This window comes from Lissotriton helveticus, chromosome 11 (genome assembly GCF_964261635.1).
Source record: "Lissotriton helveticus chromosome 11, aLisHel1.1, whole genome shotgun sequence".
Taxonomy (NCBI): Eukaryota; Metazoa; Chordata; class Amphibia; order Caudata; family Salamandridae; genus Lissotriton; species Lissotriton helveticus.
Window position 1 is genome coordinate 442,550,822 of NC_136072.1, and position 21,770 is coordinate 442,572,591.

The following is a 21,770-nucleotide window of genomic DNA, read 5'->3' on the forward strand; positions in this document are numbered from 1 at the left end:
ATGTGTGATGCATTTTGGGAACTTTTTTCATTTATTTGATTGTAAAGGCGTTTTTGATTTTAACGCGATTTTCTGAAAAGTCACAGCACCTTTACCCTGTCCCTCACAATCTTCACACACCCTTTCCCCTCCTCACAGAGAGCACCATGTATGTAATGATTATACAATTACATTGAAAAACTCTGTCGCACATGATTGATATTATTGCTAAATAATGGAAGAATAACCTTGCAGAAATAAATGCTATTGAAGGTTTCAAATATCACCATGTTTTTCTCAAAATTTAATCGCAATTCATTGAAGAGTTTGTGGTGTATGTCTGTCTAATAACTAATAACAAATTTATGTAAGTCTCGGTATTAGAAATACCAGAACTCGGACCCAATCTTTTTGTACTGCTTCATAGACCCAGGTCTCCGAGTATTTAAGGGCCCACCCCTTTACTACTCACGCTAAAATATAACAGCTCTCATCCTCGCAATCTTAAGGATAACCTCCCTTTTGGACAGTTTTTACGCATTCGACGTAACAGTACCAAAAGGGAGGATTATTTTTGTGAGGCTAAAATATTACAAACTAAGCTAACGATGAGATCGTATCCCTATAGATTAGTGAAACAAGCCATGAAACGGGCGTGGTACTACGACCGTGAGGCACTATTGGTCAAAAAAGACATGTGCAATTCCAACACCACACTTTCACAATCAATCACGTGTGTGATGACATTTGGATCTGAATCAAATGAAATTAAAAAGATCATTAAGCATAATTGGCATCTAATCAACAAGATGGACCCCTTCTTGGCTCAACCACGCTTTGCATTCAAGAGGGGCAAAATTTTGCGAGATCACTTAGTGAAAGCCTATAAAGATCCACCTCTGAACTCAATCCAGACACAATGGGGTATGGTCCCCATTACAGAAAATTATCCCTGTGGAAATTGTGCTGCATGCTCTACTACGAAGGTCACTAAGGACTGCGTCATCAATGGTAAAAAAATCAAACTATATCATCATTCAAATTGCCATACTAAAAACGTCATCTACTGTGTCAAATGTCCTTGTGGGCTCAATTACATTGGAAAGACCACACAAGAGGTTAAAAACGAATTATACAGCACCAATCACGTATAAGATGCAATATAACTACTGCTCCTCTAGTAGAACATTACCAACAAAAGGCACATTTACCGTCTGATATGGAATGGTTTCTTTTTGATGTGGTTAAAAGTACAAAACGCCATCATAATGTTGACCGTCTGCTCACCTTAAAGGAAAATAGGTGGATTTGGTCTTGTGACACTGTAGCGAGAGGGTTAAACTCACTTATTGAATGGCACACATTGGCAACCTTATAACCTGGAGATCCTACATTCAGTCGTCCGGTGGCATTTGGATTGGTTGGTCTTCATTCTCAATAGAGTTATAGACTCCAAACAATGTTAATACACTGGCTCAATATGCACGAGCACTGTTATTTTCTGACTTGGTATTTGGATCGATATTTATATTGGTTGTCTGATCAGGACCAAGTACACTAAAACAGTTAGTGAATATAACATATCTAGTAACAAGAAATCTCGTTAGCTGATCCTTAGACACTTTTCCAAGATGGCCGCGATATAGTATGCCACTGGTGTGATTGTATTTTCATTCAGCCGATTTGGATTTTCATTCAGCCGATTTGAAAATAGTATTCCATCTTGGGGGAGCAATATTATTTTCTGCATTTGAATCGCTTTTAATATGGCTGATACTTCTGTCATCGAAAAGTCGATATCCAGGGACACAAGTGGTACCGAAAACAAGTCCATCTACACCACTCTAAGATGGCCGCGATATTTTGAACGTTGCATGATGTCATTACGCCTCCCCGTCGGTTTGTATAGTTGGCGTCCTGTTTATGCGATCACAAACGTGGAATCTTTGTCGGATTGTGGCGGCAACGTTTTCTAGTAAGTCCCTGTCCTTGTAGGGTACTATCCTTAACATAATGGTTTCTGGATGGAATTATGAATAGTTAACACCTTTTCACCTCTCTTTAGGTGTACAACCAATGTTACACAGACATCGATAGTAAGTAACTGAGTGGATACTGTTGGTGTTTGTTGTAGGTGTTCTAAATGGGCAGGATACACCGTAGTAATTAAGCACCTTCTTTATTTATTTTTGTCTTTCAGATTGATCATTTCGTATGGAGTTAGTAAGTCTCTCCTTTTGGTTTTGTTACTTGTTACATACATAGGTAGGCTTCTATGAGTATATATTAAGTGTTTGTTTTTCATGGTACAGGGTCGACAATTGAAAATACCAGCTCTCTATTTAAGAGTGAGTATAACACTAATTTGGTTAGACTAGCCCTTTTTTAAGTTTTTTAAATTCATGAAAAAGCTGGTTTGTAACCGTTAGGTGGCTTTTTCAGTATTTTTAGATGCCGGGACATTGAGGTCTTTCGTGCTAATAGAAACTTCCGGCTGGAAGTTCTAGGTATATGTTTAGTGTGAATAATCTTTGTTCTGGTTTCTGGCTTTGTTACACTTTTCGGGTAGCACTGGTTTGTTGTATATGTGTATACACGGTGTTACAGGATCTCTATCTCGCGTCTTTTCGGGTGAGCAGACGATACGATGTACAGGGATGTTGTGTTGTTGTTTTATTGATTATGTCTAATTTATATTGGAATTAGGATGTGCAACGTTTACGTCCTAAGGATGGTCCTGGGGAATTCTGAAACCAATATTGGACCGAAACGTCGACGCTCTAACATCTGTTTTTTCACAATTGTACTTTTGTGTTGTTTTGAAAACGTTGACAATTCTTTTTGAAAAATTTGTAATGTATGGTACTTTATTTATCCATGCCGATGAAGCAAAAGATGTTGTATACTACTTACAATGAGATTTAAAATGTCAGTAGTATTGCTGTTGCCTTGATGAATTTTCATCAGAACAAATAAATATTTATAAAGAATCCCATGTACTGTTCAATTGAGGTTCACTAATTGTGACTATTGATAAATAGGAATTTTGAAAAAAATAATTCCTTAGGGGACAATTGTGTAGTTTTGTTAGTATTTATTTGTAGAGCACAGTTAAACTAAGCTTCTTGGCACTAAAGCAGGTAACATAACTTTTATTTCTCTCTATAAGGGTAGTTATTAGTTAAAAAGCCAGGGTTTATTGGCTTCTGTGAATTAATTTAAAATGGGTTCTGAGCAAATTGCAACTGGGAGAGAGTTCCACAATTTTGGAAACCGCAATGGAGAAGGATCCGTCCCCATTTGTAACTGTTCTAGTTAGTCGAACAGTTGGTACGACATGATTGGTGGAGTATTACATTTTATTTGACTGAAAATGGAAACATTTGGAGTTTTTAAACGATGAGAACAGTAGTGATGCAATATTTTATGTACAAGCTAGGCTAGATTTGAAGGCAACTCTAGATCAAATTGTAGTCCGTGCAATATTCTTGGAATGCTGATACCCTTTTGTGTCTTGAGGTGCCGAATATGAGACAGGCAATAGTAGTAGTAGTAGTAGTAGTAAACAAGCTTTATTTCGATATAATTCGTATATCTTAAAAAGCATTACAAATCGATAAAAACAGTAAAAGGTTCAGTGCATAGTTTAAAAGATACAGTTCAAGAAAAAATGACATAGGAATTACACATAAAAACAGGCTAAAATAATTATTTATACAAGATGCAGGAGCCGGCGGGTTCTAACTCGCCATGCCCAACCTAATAATTTGGCGAGGCCGCAAGCAAATAGGGGGCGAGGGTCAGATCTTAAAATTCGTAGAGCTTCATTATGCGATCTAGTACCAAGGGTCCTACACAGTGGCTTCAGGCATTTGCGGCGTGGGATAGCATAGGCTGGGCATTCGAACAGTAGGTGGGGGACTGACTCGGGCCTGTTCGCACAGAAGGGGCAAAAGGGTGTTGTCTGTGCCGGAACCTTCCAGCTGGCAGTCAATTTCCCCACTGGGAGTAGGCCCACCCTAAATTTAAAGTATAGTGCCCTGTCCCAGGTTTTTGAGATCATATCCATATATGGTTCACAAAGGGGCACATCCTTAACCATCAAAAATTCCACAGTCGTTCTACAGAAGTTGGCCTTGCTGTTTCTACCATCAATCACCCAACTCCAGTATAACTTCTTCAAAATTGACTTGGGCGGGGCAGATCTATTACACCACGCATCCTCAAGGCCCAGGTCAAAAAGAAGGCGCTTGACTTCCTTTAGCCAACGAACCTTAGACCAGCCAGGTGTTAGGAGAAGTTCCCTTAAACCCTCTGCATAACTGGATAGTTCTGGGACCCTCCAGATCCGTGCCCACAAAAGAAGGGGGCGCAGCCTCGCCAGATCACTAATGGGCCGAGTACCCGTATCTAAAAGAAGTGGAAGAGATGGTGTGCTATATGGGAAGCCCATAAGATCTTTATGGAATTTGTTTTCTGAGCGGGACAAGAAATCTACATTCTGCACACCCCAAAGTTCTGCCCCGTACAAGGCTGCACTCACCCCTCTAGCCCTATAGATGTCCAGTACAGGGGCAATGGGTTTGAGTGAAGAAGCACGTTGTTCCTTAAGAAGGGCCCCCACCACCCTCTTGTGGGTCAACAGCATCTTTTGGTGGTGGGATTTCCAGCTCATAGAATCACACAGTCGGATACCTAGGTAATCAAACTCCTTTACCCTCTCGAGTTGGACAGAATCCAAGGAAGGTGGATTAACGGACTTTCTCGGGGGGTTTAAAACCAAAAATGTGGTTTTCCCTACATTAATGGCAAGTCCCCTGAGATCGCAAAAGGTCTTAAAACTGGTTAGGAGACACTGCAGACCCACTGGGCTTTTGGAGATCAGGAGGGTGTCATCTGCAAATAGGAGGGTAGGAATTTTCCTACCGGCCAGGGAGGGTGCATCTGCTGGCTGTTTTAGTAAATGCTCCACCACTCCGTTAACATATAATGAGAACAGAGTGGGGGCTAGCACACATCCCTGGCGCACACCCCTATTTACAGGAATACGTGGTGTTTTTTGTCCCTGATCACCCCACCTGATCTGCGCAAAGTTATCCTCGTGAAATTTAACAAGCATACTTAATAAGTATGGAGGGATACCCAGTGCGTCAAGGACACTCCAGAGTTGGCTACGTGGGACCAGGTCAAAGGCAGTCCGTAGATCTATAAATGCAAGGTATAGACTGCCCTTGCCCAGTACAACCACTTACCAGTAGATCATCAATAACCGGAATGTCTGTTCGATGGTCCACATGCCAGCTCTAAAGCCAGCCTGGAAGTCTGAGAGAATCTGCTTCTCCTCTACCCACTGTAAGACCCTACCCAAGACTACCTTGCCTGCCACCTTCTGTGTGGAGTCTAACAGGCTAATAGGGCGATAATTAGCAGGGTCGTCCCGACTACCTTTCTTAAAGATTGGGACGACCTCCGCCCCCTTCCATGAGTCCGGGAGAGTCCCACCATATAAGCCAGCATTCAAAAGGGAAGCAATGAGTCTCCCCCACTCTTCTAGGTTAACCCGAAGTAAGTCGCCTGGAATACCATCAGGACCCGCAGCCTTGTTTGGAACCAGGCACTTTATCGCCCCCTCTACTTCCTTAGGGGTAAAGAGATTCTCCTCATTGTGTTCTGTAATTTCTATAGTGGGCTGTGCCATCAGGCTAGTAGCAGGAACCACAGACAGGGAATAAAGCTGGGAAAAATGATTGAACCACACCTCACCAGTTATGTTACACGTTAGTAAAGAGTCCATGGGTTTATCTCTGGCTCTCATCAAATCCCAAAAACCCTTGGAATCTTTCCTGGAACTGGCCGCCTTTAAGTCGTTCCAAAACTGGGTCTCATGCTCAGCCCTTGCCTTAGCTAAAGTCCTTCTATAATTTTTCCTAGCAAGGCTAATCTGGCCACCATCCTTAGCTTTCAGTGCTTTAATTAGCTCTTGTTTCGAGGAGCGGCAGGCGGAGGAGAACCAAGTCACACTGCCCCTGGGTCCACCTCTTGTCTTACCCCTCATACCTGCTGTGCGAACCGTAAACAATTCGCCTAGCGCGATGGTGGTTTTAGAGAACAGATTGGGACATCATGCTTTCTATGACCCGATAAGTCTAAGCGCAGCATCGCATTAGACATTACCGATTTTGCTTCTAAGATCTTTCCCTCATTAGCAGCAATTTTGTTCCATTTCAGCCGTCCGCCACAATTGGTAGAAAGTACTTCATGTGTTGTTTTCCATGTGTGTGAGGATAGGGCTCGGGTGAAACTTGAAAAAAACTTTATTGTTCGATTAATTAAAATCATTACAATATGCTAACATTCTAAAATAATTATCTAAAAACCAAATAGGTTAAGACTCCTGATTATTGCCACAGTCTAATTTGACCTAAAACATTCGTTACAGTGTCATGTTCTAGTAATACTGTTTTAGTGCAAAGAGCGTTCATTTATAAGACAGAGGTTTGTCCATCTCTCCCCTGTTTCCAGACCTGTAGATTTATTTCTGCGGCTCAGCATTTGCGGTTAGTCCTGCACGGATTAGGTCTGTAAATTTCCCCAGCCGTGCTGCTATTTGACTTTCTGTGGACGAAAAGCACAAGTCCGAGATTTCGCTGCATCGCTTGAGGCCCTGAGCTCTGCAGATTGGGATGACCAAGCGATGCCTCTCACTGGCTAGCTTTGGGCTGCAACACAGCAAATGATACCAGGATTCCTGATGGTAGTCACAAAGTCTGCATGCTATTAATTTGTCCGCATGGGCCCAGCTTTGATTGAACTCCACAATGGGTAATGCCAGGAGCCTCATATAAGTGATCTTTTTTCGAACTTGATTTGATAGTGCTTGCTCAAAATAAGGCTGTGATTTTCCCACTTTGTAAGAGGCGTCCAGTGTGGAAAGATTTGGATGGTGATGCAGACTTTCCATATCTCTTGTGAATGAAATGTGCTTCACCTGTCTGTTCACTGCTTTTTTCCATGCGGCAATTGAAATATTAATATTGACCAGGTTTTGCTCCTCTATTTCTAGTGATTGAATAGCTCCTGTCAATTGTGCTTGCCATGGTGAACCCTTTTCTTCAAAGATTGATTTAATTTGAGCTTTCTTGTATATGGAAGATTGAAAGCTCATGTAGAAATTCTCAAAGGCGCCGGGAAAGGTTAGGTGGCCGTAATTAATTGAGGGCACTGTTTTTGCTTTTAGAACTTTCAGAATGGGTTCCGTGAGTGTGCTATGTAATTTTCGATTGAGATTTCTCAAGCTGCAAATAATCCCAGCACCTTTAATTCTTAGATATTTCTGGGGTGGTACCCTTCCAGAGGGAGGACAGAGTCAAGACTAGGGGATTGTGGTCGCTGTCAGCAGATGTCAAGACCACCATATCCATCAGATGAGCCCAGAGCCTGATATTCAAGAGGATATAATCAATCCGTGAAGAGTGACCCACCCTATTAAACGTGTGTGCCCCAAGGGGATCAGACTTAGATCTACCATTAGTTGCCCTCAGGCCATATTCCAAGCAGAGAACATTAAGGTCTATGGCACTTTGGGTCCAACTTCTAATAGGTGGAGAGTGAGAGGGGTGATGCCTCTCCTAACATCATCTTCGCTAGTACCTAATATATCTTCACAAGCCAGTGGTTCAAATGAACAATTAAAGTCCCCAGCTAATAAAACGAAGGAATCAACATTACAGGATCCAAGTTCCTCCTCAATTCCTGTTGATGGCAGCATTGAGGTCCCACCCCTAGCCCCTCTGACATAAATATTAAAAACTTCTAACTTCTTCCCCCCAGAGCCTTTGACCAATATTCTCTGAAGGTCAGGTGATTTTGTTGGTAAAGACCTGACATTTAGGCCCAAGGAAATATTAACCCAGATTAATAGGCCGCCAGATGGTTGTGCCGCGGGCACAAAGTAGGTAGAATAACCCACTTTGTGACGTGGTTCCAAGCACCAGGTTTCTTGGAATAAACAAATCCCGAAGGATTCGACAAAAGAGTTCCATTCGGGAATGTCGATGTTCCGTGCAAGGCCCGCTACATTCCAGCTAAGAACCTTTAACGCTACGCACCCAGTACCCCCCGACCCTAACATAGAGACATGGAGCTAAGATTCCTGACCATAGTCGGCAGCAATAAGTCCGCCTCGGTGGACCCCGAGGAGGACTGAATAGTCTCCAACCCTGAGGGTAGCATTAATGATGGATTGGAACCACTACCAAGAGAGCCTTTGCAAGGAATTACTGAGTTCAGTGGCAATAGTATCGTGGATGTCTGGAGCATGCTACATGGGGCATGGGCCGCCCTTTGGGAAGGGTTGCTCAACACGCCCTGCTCAACTAGAGCCTCCAGGGCTATTTTATCAATAGGATATTTTGTGACTGGGTTAGAATCCAAGAAACTGGGCACTGACCTTCCTATGCCAGTACCTATTCTAGCAAGTGGAAAACTTTCCTATGTTGCACTTGGTAGGGATAGGTTCAATGCTCTGCAAAGGGGGTGTGACTTTGGACTTTTGGGGGTGTGACGTCATTAACGTAGGGAGTCAATCCACCTCTTCTAGGCAGCCGAACCTATTAAAGGTTGGTACCCCATTCCACCATCCATTGGTGCTTTGCCAACCATCACTTTCCCCACCCCGAGCAGGATGTCTGGCCAATGACCAGTTCCCACCATGATTTAGACTAGGTCGTGGAGGGTAAAAGAAGGTGAGTGGTCTAACTACAATAGACTAATTCTCCCCACCTGTGCTCCAAGAACATATGTGTTGTGCCGTGTGTGGTTCTTCGAATGAGACTACAATGCAATCACCTAGGATGGATTTGCTTGACGGACCTATCCAAGGAACCCTTCGCACCATTAAAATTTTGCTTCTCAAGTGGTTAGGTATCGGTCTATTTACGTTTAGCCAATGGATTACCTTGTTTTTAAGGGACCAAAAATGTTCTTGGTGATGGATATCGATTTCAGGTACTCCGGCTAACACCACCACATATGGCCTTACATCTGGGGGGAGATCTATATAACCCCCACGAAAGTTTTCTGTGAGCTGTGGTCCCTGTGAATTAGTTCGGTAGGCCTTAATTTCTTTCGTCTTCGGGGCAGAAGCTTCTTTTTGGAGTGGTATTGGTTGAGAAGGGAATCGTTTGGGTGCCTTACAAGGGGATTTAGTTGCTTTGAATTCTTGGACCTTCATACGAGGTTTGGGTATTGGTTTGGCTAAGGGCGGAGCTGGTGGAGCAACAGTGGGTACCGTTCCAATTTTATCCGTTTCTGATGGGATATTAGATTTATTTTCCTTTAGGCTAAGACTAGCTAGTGTTAGAATGGTCTTTTCTACCTCTAGAAGGTGATTTTCTATCCGTGAAAGCCGGAGATCTAGAGGAGATAGAAGCTCTTTTAAAGTTTCCCATACTATTTTTAAAAATTCCTCATCACTTCCCTTTGATTCGCATGTGGGTACCCCAATCTTCGCAGCACCAATATATGGGTCATTCACCCCCTCTACAATGTCTAACTTTGAAACATCTATGATCGAACAGTTCTCTTCGACGCTAGAAAGCGCCTGCGCTGAGACTCCGTCCCCACCTACCCCTCTTTCTGCAAAAGGCTTTTTAACATTAAAATATTGTGCACTAGCAACTTTAGCCTTCTTCCTCAAGTAGACAGATCTTGTATTACGTTTCCTTTTTTGTACTACACCCTTATGGCTGGCACACAGATTATTCCTATACAACTCATTAGTTCTAGAGGTTTTTTCAGTAGATGACCCCAAATCTAAGTCCAGTGCATTCAAAGTGGGACTCTGATTGGTATAAGAATGGGCCAACCCTGGAGTAGTGACTGGCGCGGGTGAGGTTATGGCTACGGTATGATGGATATCCGCCTGAGTAGTAATTACCCGTGGGACAGACGAACGCTCGGGGGTTTTAGCAGTTGCAATGTGGCCCAGGGATGAATTCTTTGACATAGCAATATCCTGGGATAATCTTCTAGCTGCGTCCAATTCTATGGATACTCTATTTTGCATTTTTGTAATTTCAATATCAATAGCCGTATTGGTCCTGGTTATAAAATCATCAAGTGTCCCATTCAACATCTTCCCACCTTTAGCAGCCTTACTACGGCTTATACGCGAACACATGATTCCAAAGGAAACCACCTGATGACAATAACAATATAGCAATACCGCTGAAGCGGGGTTGACGACAAAGGGGGGGGGCCCAGTCCAGTCCCTACCGTCCTCGAACGGCCTCAAACGGCCCGCCCTTTGCCTGCGCTTCGATCCGCGCTTCGACCCGCGCGCGTCCCGCGAGCAATTGGGCTGCTTAAGTGTGAGACCACGATGGGCGGGGCTTCCGGGGAGAGCTGGCCAGGTGTGGAGAAATGGCCTCGCAGGGACTCCTGGTCACTGGAGTCCCTGCCGATGTGCTCGCAGCCCCTTTAAGCCTCCACATCTCCTGGTGCAGACAGAGTGAAGCGGGACCCGCGAAGCGGGTCCGGCGAACAGCTAAATGAGGCAGAAGATGATCCACAGGTCTGGAACGAGTCAGTGTCAGGAGACCTTTTCAATCCGCGGTAACTCCGTGTAAAGTTTGCAATAGTATTTTTCATGAGTTGAAGTTGATAGAGGAGTTCTTCAGGGATGGCAAAATAAGCAACCACAGTTGAATCCATCCGAGACTTAATCAATATGCTGACTACTGTTATGTATCTATTGTTGAGGATGGTAGTTTCTTCAAAATCTTGAGTTGGTCAAAGCACATAGCTGACACTTTTGTCACTCATGTTTCAGGCGATATATTGGTGTCGAGTTGGAAGCCCACATTGGGTATGCCCCTAAGTAGGGATGGAGACGTTTGCGGGGATTCAGGCCAGCAGGCTGTGAGTCTGGAAGGAGATGCATTGGTCATTAGCAGCACCTTGGTTTTGGTAGGATTCATCTTTAGTTAGAAAGCATCCATTAGCTTGTTAAAGTAAGGGAATTAGTCTTTCCTTGTCTTCAAGGAGCATATTTGTACTTGGATTAGACCGGCTAAATAGGATTTAAGTGACATCCACGTAGATCTAGAAGCTGAGGCGAGGTGTTGTAGGAGAGTGGATGAAGAAGTAATATGGGCACAAGTGACTCCTGTGGGACACTACCGTTCAATTGCGTAGGTGTGGATTGAAAAGGTGGTAACTTAATGATATGCTGAAAGTCATATAAAAATTGAGTAACATGTTTGACTCAGCAGCACAACTCCAGCCTCACTTCTAGGATTTTTTTCATAAATAACAGTAAAACAAGTTCAGTAGTTGAGTTTTGAGGAAAAGGGAAGGGAATTTTCATGAATTTAGATTTGCATGAACCAGTGCTTGTAATGACAGCTTGAAACCGTGAATCAAGATTGGACCCATCAATTGGTGTGAAAGAGTTTGAAGTAACCACCGTTTGGATATTTTGATAAGTCACACAAAGGTTATCAGTTGTAAGAATTTTAGCTGCCTAGATGAAGTTACGTATTATTATAGGTGTTAGCGATGTTGATAGGTTCTATTCTTTATAAATGCTAGCTCTTGATTCTTTATCCATTATTTCTTCTGTTTAGACATGAAAATGCTGACCATGCTTGTAAAATACTGTCCAGGTAGTAACCCTAGATAGTCACCAGGTCTTGCAGCCATAGTCCACCACTGTGAGGCCCAAGGAAACAGGCTGATTAGTGAATCCGCCCTCTCCATCTTCAAAACCAGTTGCATCCTCTATAAAGCCATCATGACTGTGGTACCCCTGCCTATTTGGATGTCTAGTTCTCCATATCCAATAGTTCTACCCACACCAAAAACACATTTCAGGTAGAAGATGAAGAGCTACATGATGCATATAACAATGGACTAATCTGGAAACAGTTGGTAGCATTTGAATAAAGATATGCGTTTTGGAGGAACTTGGGCCAAACATTTCCACCCATTGTGACGCATATAATGTATTTTCACTTAACAAAACTTTAAAGAAATATACATGTGCTTATTTTATTAGGGCTATTATTTACGTTTTTATTATTTTACTGATCACCAGGAAAATTGCTCTTAAATAAAAAAATCTTCTCAATGCAAGAGGACTTCAATTTATGGCACTTCCTATGGTGTAATTTCCTGGGTTGTCACACTTTGTATACAAATTAGAGGGGCCTTGTGCATTCCTTTTTTTGCCCAGGACCCCACAAAATCTAGATCCTCCCTTTGTTCAAGAGATGTGATGAATCGCTGGATGTGGCCAGTCAAGCCACAAGCAACACACAATTAAGAGTTTAGGAACTAAACAATAAGTTATTGATTTTGCAATACTTAGGGATAGAAAGAATTAAAAATAGTGTTATGTTAGTTTCAATTCAATGTCTCAACACAAGTAGGGTGACATGTCTGTCAGTATGATCTAAAGTTAGTTTTTCTTTTTATTCTTTTATTGTTTGGTTTTATGTCGCAAATTCAAACGCCATAATTTCCGATTACCTTTAATTTGGATTACTAATTTCAGATTACCGTCGTATTGACTTGAACATATTATTTGGGCGATACATTTATTTTGTCTTCATTTATTTGTATGTTTAATATTTTTTTAATGAATATTTAATCTAACGTTAAGGTTAACTTCGCCTGATTTTTAAAATATTTTTTTACACTTTTCCTTTTTGTTCGTGTATTGTCAAATAAATGTTCTTACCTTCAGGAGAGAAACCAGAATTGATTGACAAAAGAAAAATGAATGGTCTGTTAATTATTCCGTCAATGTGTCCCCCCTAAAAGGATCCTTGGTGAGAAGCTTGACAAGTATGGGCAAGACCAAAATGTATACTTTACTACACGAATTTCTAGTGCTGATTACATAGCAAGATTTCATGCAGAAAATAAGAGCAGGTTATAGCAGATGTCATGAAAACAGGAGAACAAATCGACCACTGGTAACAAAAATGCAAGCAGAGACATTTTTGTTCTGGGGCCCCCAGATTGAATTCAATTTCAACCTAATTTTTTAGCTGGTTTAAAACAAACCACTTTTGTTCTTTCATGCTAAACTAGTATTTTGTGTGTTCTAGTTTTGCTGCATTTGATTCAGTGAAACTTTTCTCGATACGTGGGGATTGGCACTACTAAATTACTTTAATTTAAAGTACACTTGTTTTCTCTTGAGTCTAACACGTCTAATATAAGACTTTATATCCTCCAAGGCCAGTGTTTTCTTTGTTGCCTCAATTCTTTCAAGCTACTTGGCGACGCCGTAGTCGGATGGCACTCGCATCAGGTTCTGGAAGATAAAGGCCTTCCAGTGGCCAGGGTGGCACGCTGCTTGTAATATATTTGGTTTTCAATACCGGACATTGGACCATCTGATAAAGGGTCAGTGGTTCGTGCAACAGAACACTTTAGTGAGAACAGTAGGCCGGAGAAGACCAGCTTTTACACACTGACATTTTAAGTGTCTATACATAAAATCAGATTTTAGCACACGAGCCCAGACTTATTTATTTATGGCCATTCATAGGGCATCCTATCAGTCATCTACAGAGTCTCTGGGAGCTGGTTAGTCATTGGTGTGTTGCATTTTTTGAGTGGCTTGCTATGGCCGAGGTACAAAAATAAAATAAAAATGCCTAGAGGAGAGATGAAGTAGATTCCCTTCTTTATGCAAAACTCTTAAAAGGAGTCGATGATTAAAATGTTCTTGTCACGAGACATTATGAACCAACTCTTGTGCGATGCATCCCTAAAATATTGCAAATACCATATAATTGAAGACTAATTATCAGAGCAAAGCAGACTCTCCGGCTCCATCTCTCCCCGTTACCAGGGGCATGTGTGAAAGTGGTTGGAGCAGGTGGTCACCGGCCCATGTTTTCAGTGAGGGGACTTATTTGTCATTCTTGAGGCTTTGACATAAAAAAACAAAAGGAAAGGCAGATAAAGGATAAGGATATGAAAACATTGGTTAAGGGAGAGCGCAGGGAAGGAGTGAGATAAAAAGGTGGGACGTGTTGAGCGGTGAAAGAAGCATGCACGAGTGGAATCAAAAGTTGGACTCCTGGCACTCGGCCACCCCATCCATCAGCAGAACCCTGCAGGTTCCTAAATTAAATATCGGACACCTGTACCGAATATTCATTTAGGAATTATACTCACTGTTCGTTTTAAAGCTCAGAAAAAGTCATACAACATTGTTTTAAACCTCTTTATTAAAAGTTTTCATTTGAAAATCATTGCCAAAACAGTAAGGCGATTCAAAAATACATCACTGGAGTACGTATGCTGTTTGATTTACAATTATATTATACAAGCCTATAGAACGTGTATGATATATACATGAAATGACCTAAATCACTGGCGGTTTAAGGGGTAGGAGGAGTTGTGAGGGGCTCACCCATCGCTTATTTTATTTTCCGGTGCTCGCACTAGCACTTAGTTGTCAACATCAAAACCTAGTTCTGACAGTCCACCACTTGATGGCAGTGTCTGTCTATTTTTCGTGCCGTGAGCTTAATTTTCAGAAGAGCACACCAAGTTTGAAACTTCAATATACTTTGAATCAACTATACTTTGGCAGGGCTGCACAGGCCTTTTATTCCGCTGGGCATTTCACCAGTGGGCTGGAGCCCTTGGAGGGCGGGTTTGAAACAAAGGGCTGCTCCTGGGGCCTATATCACACTCCCCAGCTCCCCAAGGTTATCGGAATCATAAATAGGGGGCTGAGAGAGCGAGAAAGAGAGGAAGGGAGGCGAGAGGTGCAGCGAAAGTAATCTGAGAAGAAAAAGAGGAGAGAAGGAGAATAAATGGACGGAAAAAGAGATTGCGTGAAGAAGTGAAGGAGCAGGTCTGATATGAGCATTTTAGCTTGGGCTGATTTTTATTTATCTCCCGCCGGTCCAGCCCTGCTTATAGCAAAATGGACCCGCTGTTTTGTCACCTATAGCCCCCCCCCCCAAATAGTAGTACCTACAGAGGAGTAATCTTGGTATGTAGGAACACTTATACCATCTGTGAGACCTCTAGGCCTCATAATAAGTTTGTGTGTGTGGTGTCCCAGCCCCCAATCATCTACTTGCTACCATTATTCGTGTTTTTTATTTGTCGCATTATTTCCCTTATGGAAGAGGTAATGCCTTTTTGTATGTTGCAGCTTTTTTGGCCTCAGTTTTTTTTTCAGGTTGATGTTTATTTTGTTTCCAATGCTTTGCTATAGTGATCCTGGTGATGGTCGTACTAATGTATAATTTTTTTGCCCTGATTGGCGGGGGAAGCTGGAGATATTATTACCAATCCTTATAGTCATCGGGCATCATTTTATCTTTATTCACCTCATCAGAGAAGATGTGGGCTAATGTGGTGGCTTTGCAGTGAATAGATGGGGTAAATAGCCATCTGCAACCTGCCCCCTGTGATTCACGGGGGGGGGGGTACTCGATGGATTTAATGGGCCGAAAATGTTCTCTCTCATTCAATGTGTGTCTGAAGCACTGATCCCAAACTGTGCAATGGGAAAGCAACCCACCAGTCCACCAATCCCCTCTTCCACTTTCTCTCCTCCACCAGATGGGGGCGCCATGCCTATTGGGCACTAATGAGGCACTTTTGAAAGTTATCATTGGTGCAGCATTTTTAATGTCGTGTAAACGTAAAAAACCTGTCTTACCCTCACAGCGTGGCTGGGTTTCTAATATAGGACATGTGAGCGTGCATTCATCTATATTCAAAAGATAGTAGTGTTGAAGTACAATTTTCAGCATCTGCTTTTAATTCGTATTAAAAGAAGACCTACTTTGGTTTACAGTTTACAAATCGTACATCAAAGTTATTTTACAAAATGACATTGTAACAGCTCGTTCTGCTTAAAATGATTACTTTTTAAAGGGTTGACGCTACAATGCTGACTGCCATTGCAAAATAAATACTTTCATGACATGTTGGAGACGTGGGGTGGGAACACCACTCCTGCACCTCTGTGCACAAAAAAACACGTGGAGCTACTGTGTAGTGGTTATAGTCCCATCACCCCCCTCAAAAATCAGAAGATGGGTCTCTCGTTAGGGAGCTTTAGACCAGGGGCAAACCTACCATCTATGGAAGGCCAAGTACTATACATAGATTTTACAGCTTTCAGTAAACACATGTTCCAAGCTTCTTTCTTGCACTCCCCATGTTTGGCCTCATTAGTATGTGGACTTTTGTGGAATTATTGGAGTAAGTGTGTGTGTTCTGACCTGAAATTGAAGTGTGTTTGGAACAGGATCTTTTGCAGGAGGTGGAAAAACATAGCTACATTTTTCATTGATAATCCGCATTGCAGTTGTGTGAACTTTTATTTATTTATTTATTTATATATGCGAAACGCGTCATGGAGAACACCGGTTCTATGATTTTTAAATAAATCCACGCAACTGCTTACACGATTTGGTGTATCGTTGGTTCTTGTCATTTGAGACCGTGACTTGTTTTGGGGAAGAGGTCCGCACCTGCTTTGTTCCGCACGAATTGCGGACAGGATTGCTTCTTTGAGATATATATATATATATATATTCATCAGAAAACTAGAAAACATTTTTAAAAAAAGTTTGATAATATTAGGGTTAAAATATAAATGGCATATTCATTCCAGTGTCTTGTTTTTACAGCGATATTTCGTGAATGATACCTTTGCTTCAAACGGAAGTAGCGGCCCCGTTTTCCTGATGATTGGTGGTGAGGGGCCTGCAAACCCGGCTTGGATGACACAAGGTACCTGGTTGACCTACGCGCAAAAACTGGGAGCCGTCTGCTTAATGCTGGAACACAGGTTCTATGGGAAGAGTCACCCCACTCAGTAAGTTTTGTTATCAAATTATACGTGTAACCATAACCTGTGGATACATGTGTTAGTGTGCTCATGTCTGAAATACAGCAAGGAGGGAGGGGCGTTTAGTCAATACTTAAAAAGCTGAGTGATTCAGATGAGGTCTTGTAAATCGCAAAGGCACCATCATAAGTGGCATTTTAATGATGCCGCTTGAAGGGGGGATTAGACCCAATGCATGTTGGACATTACAAGGCCCACAATAGAAAATACAAGAATGTTCCAGATAGTTAATTTTTTCCAATGTAACAACTGTCACTTGTTTTCCAACGTCAACAACTGAGAGTTACACTTCGCTGCTGCCATCTTTATTCCTCCAGTCCACCCTTCCTTCCGAAGAGGCACATGTCTCTTAGTTGCTTTATGCAGAAGATCTTTTTAGGTCGAGCGACCTATCTCAATTCGCATGCGCATTGAGCGGGAGCGATATATATAGGGGCTTATCGAGAGTTTACCTAACTGGCGATTCCACTGGCGATTTGATGCTGTGCCCGTGCGCTTTTAGGTCAATGCGCAAGCGCATTGACCTAAAATGCGCGTGCACATCATCAAATCGCCAGTCAATCACCAGCAGCACTCCTCCCACACCTTTGAAGTGAAGCTTAGCTTCACTGCAAAGGCCCCTGCTGCTTCACACCCTCATGCCGCTCTCCCCGCTCCGCCCCCTCCCCTGCCCGCCGTGTCGCATTTCTCCTCCCCCCTCCCTACAGCAATGCCCTCCGCCGGCCGTACTTTCACTTTGACGGCCGCAGGCCGTCTCTCGTGTTTCTCCTCCCCCCTCCTCTTTCTCTAGACTCTCTCTCATCCTCACATTTCCTCTTACTATCCCTCACGCACTCTTTCTTTGTCACCCCTCAATCTCTCGACATCTGTGTGTTCCCCTCTCCTCTTCCCGCATCTTCGCTCTCAACTCTCTTTCGCACACACACCACAATTATCTTTCTTTTTCCTGGGACCCTCGCTTCCTCTCCTGGGTCCTTTCTGTGCCTCTCCGTCTATTACTCTTTGTCCCTTCCGTTGTCACCCACACTGTCTCTTCACCTCTCTCTCCCACACCGCTCTCATTGATCTACTCACTCTCGTCTCTATTGCTCTCCCACCCTAAACAGTCCCCTTCCACTCACTCCCTCGCTTTCCTGCCCTCACCGCCGCCTTACCTCTCGATGTTGCGTGTTCGAGATAGACTAGAGGAACATTAAAATAATTCTATAATAATTTGTAAAAATAAAAAATAACTATAAAAGTGAAACGCGAACGAACTCAAAAGTAAAAACAAGCATTTGCAATGCAATAGGTCTCGCAGTTGTGAGAGTTTGAGCTATTGGCATTTAAAATGCCAGTGCCTTTTATGTATGTATTGGTTTTTAAAACATAAATAAAAGGCATTGTCATTTACAATGCCAATATCTTAAACTCTCGCAAATGCGAGACCTATTGCATTGCAAATGCTTGTTTCCACTTGAAATGTGTCGGAGAACCGAAAGGAGAGATCTGATTGCCATAAACTTCAGGTGGTCAAAGCTCTGCTTATAAGCCCATGGCTTATTCTATTCAGTTTTGGCGCCTAAATAGGTAGTCTTGAATTCATCACTGGCCTCTTTAATCCACTTCCAGACACTTTCTGCCCCTCCCTTTTACAGACTCCTGCTTACTCCCTTACAGTTTCTGTTTTTCTCTGCCTCCTTCTTTCCATCGTGTTTGTTTTTAGGTTGAGCATCAACGCACATGCGCTGTCTGCAAGACCTGCTGTAATCGATACCACTCCTCTATTCCCACCTGCGGATTACCATAGGCTCAGTGCAGAGTCTGTTGTCTTTCCTGCTTCGTAATTCGTTCCTGCTGGCAATACCGCTCTTCTGTTTAAGGGTGAGGAGCACAGCCCAATTACAGTTTCCATACGCCAGCATTCGTCATGTGCTGTTTGCAAGATCTCTTTTTATAAATGTTGCTTTTCTCCGCTCACTGCTTGCTTAGCTTGGCTTCTCCCTTCCGCATTGTATTATAAGGCCTCTCCCCATTTGAATTATTATTATTTTTTTTACTTTAAAGCTGAGCACGACACATGCTCTCCCACAGACTTCGCCCACTTTTTATCAAAATTCCATTGACTTCCCTCTTCTACATCTCCAGTTTTGTCCTGTTCTATTTCTATGTTTACTTACTTTCCTCTCTTCTAATCCTTCCGCTTTATTGGTGATTTTGGATGTCTCAGACTCTCAGTTTGAGCTATGGCGGGGAAGGCGTTGTTGCAGCCTACACAACTGGAGCCTGTGCCTTCTCCTGCGCCCCTTTCACTACCAGATGGTACCGAGCTGAGGGAACAGCTACATAGGGAACTCTACGACTTTGCAGACTCCTCCGACCAGGAGCTGTCAGGTGTAAATGGCTGCGTTAGGATGCCACTGGGTGGCAGGTACTGCAGCATAGCTTGCCCGAGGCATGCTTATATCAGCAGTACCGGATGTATGACGGTACAACTCGTGGTATTACCACGCGTACCGTTACAACGCAGGTTTTACAACGCAGGTTTTACAACGCAAGTTGTTACAACGACTTGCTTTGGGGGCCGCTGGATAGTGAATAGTTTAATTTACTATTCCAACTCCAGTCCCCGTGGATAGTAGGGAAGGTGTTGGATAGTAAATTAAACTATTGCCTATCCTAGAGCGCCCTCCAGCGAAAGTCGTTGTAACGACTTTCGTTGTAAAACCTGCGTGGTAATGGTACCACGTTGTAAAAGTTTCGTGGTAAAGGATGTTCTCCGCAGTACCATGCCCAGTCTTGATGACTTCAGCCATCTCTGCCCTGCACCAAGCACCATTTGGCTCACCTGACGCCCGCTTTCACACCCTTTTCTGACTGTGGCTTCCTTTTGTCTCTTCGGGTCCCTGATGCCCTCCTTCCCTATGTCCTCCCCTCTGTGGTGTGCCTGGCAGTTGGAGAGGAGTAGGGAGGCATTGGTGGAAGTCCCTCGACATGGGCACAGTGGTGTATCGGGAGTGGGTGTGCAGAGAGCATGTGGGTGGCGACAGTGTTTGGCGTGTTAGGGTTGTCCATTTCTCATAATCTCTTCACGCTCTGACATGCAGTCACTCACTTTGCTTACTATACTTAAATCTACCGGGTGTACTGCAGGTGTTGTACTATGGGACCATACTGAGACAGTGAGTGCCAAATGGAGGAGACCGTGTCTATCTTCAGGTGCTGCTGCCTCTCTTCTTAGCCAGGGCAACTCTAAAGCGCTCCAGTACGTTCGGGTCGAGGTCGTGCTATTTAAAACCGCAAAAAAAACACCTTTTGTGTTTTTCGCCTCACTTCCACAAGTTCTTCAGTAGTTATCATAAAGCTTTTTTTTGCAGTTCTATATAGGGCAAACTCAACCCCAAGTTATTGGAACACTTTACACCTTCCCCACTTCTTTCCTCTCTAAAGTACTGTCACTTTCCACCACCTCATCTATCGTCCCATCTACTCCTCTACCACCGCCCTCAAGCCTTCCACTGACTAGACACCCTTTCTGTCATTTCCCATTTCTTTCCCATCCTTTCATCCCCTGTACTCAACTCTTCACCTTACTTTCCTCCTGCTCTCCCCTTTCCCTTCTCCTGACCTCCACCAGGTCTGTTCCCTCTTGTGCACTCCTCTGTCTTTTTTACTTTTTCCTCTCTTGCTTACCACCCCTCCTCCGCTACTCTCCCCTCTCCCTCCTGCATTAGCCCATCCCTACGCTACCCTTCCTCCTTTCCTCTGCTGTCACCTTTTTAAAAAGTTCCCATATTTTCATCTTGTCCTTTTATCACGACTACCTGCAGCCCTCCTCTTCTTCTCTTCCCACTTCATCTCCTTCCCTCCATTGCTTACTAATCTTCTTACACCCTCCAGTCAGCCTACTTCTCTTCTTTACTCCTCTCTGCTCACTCTTCTCCACTCCTCCTGTGTCCTGGCTGGACCTGCGCTCTCCTTCTCCACTCCATCACTCCACGCTCAGCTGCCCTCTACCCTCTTTCTCAACTAAACTTTCCTCTTATTCATTCTACTCATGTTCTTCCTATTTCACACCTTCACTTCCTCACTTGTTGTCTTTTGCTACCCACCTCTCAACTGATCATTTCCTCTCCCCACACATCCTGCTTGCCCTCTTACCCTGCCACTATAACTCTTCCTAGGCTTCATTCTCTTTTCTCCCCCCATTGCTCTTCCGTACACTTCTCCTCTCCCACTTTCTTCAGTGCTGCCTCCCCACCTTCCTTCAATTTTCCCCTTTCTTCTCCATTCCTTAGCTCTTTTATCCCCTCTCCTTCACCGACTTTCCACTTCTCTTTCATTCTGTCTTCACTTCTCCTTCTCATACGGTTCTTTCACCTTTGCCTCTCCACCAACCATCTCTCACTGGCACATTGGCTTCTCCCATTTTCTACACAGAAAGTCTTCCTCCCTCTACCATCCCTTCTCTACGCCCTGCTCCGCTTGCCCTCTTCTTCCTCTTCTAGGTCGCCCGACCTCTCTTCCTCTCTTTTTTTCCCAATACCTCATAAATTTGCTAAAATATGCTGCAATGCCTCTTTCTCGTAATATACACCCCCTAATACTGTCTCACTCAGCCTCCGCCCTTCCACACACTTGCCTATTGCATATTCAAAGTGGCAAAAAAAGAAAATGTCATAGCTCCCTGTGGTGCGCTGGTGCAGGTAAGGGGTATGGCCTAGCCAGTGCGCAAAGCAAACACACGCTCAGGCACAGTACTTGGTTGAAGGTCATTTGCGACCTGGGGCCCGATTATTTGTACCCTCGAACGAAGCCTGGTCATGAGGGGTGATGCATGGTTACAATGTAGAGTATCGGCCGGGTGGCACTCTTCATCCTTTCCTTTAGATGAGACATTAACGGGAGA

At 43.4% G+C, this 21,770-nt stretch overlaps 1 protein-coding gene across 1 annotated transcript in view; it reads left to right on the forward strand.

Annotated features, from left to right (window-relative positions):
* Positions 1 to 21,770, forward strand: part of LOC144791288 (putative serine protease K12H4.7) — a 430,940-nt gene that overhangs the window by 77,054 nt on the left and 332,116 nt on the right. The window contains exon 2 of the mRNA XM_078665959.1: positions 16,662 to 16,849. Coding sequence (XP_078522085.1) covers positions 16,662 to 16,849 — 188 coding nt within the window. The remainder of the gene's footprint in view (positions 1 to 16,661; positions 16,850 to 21,770) is intronic.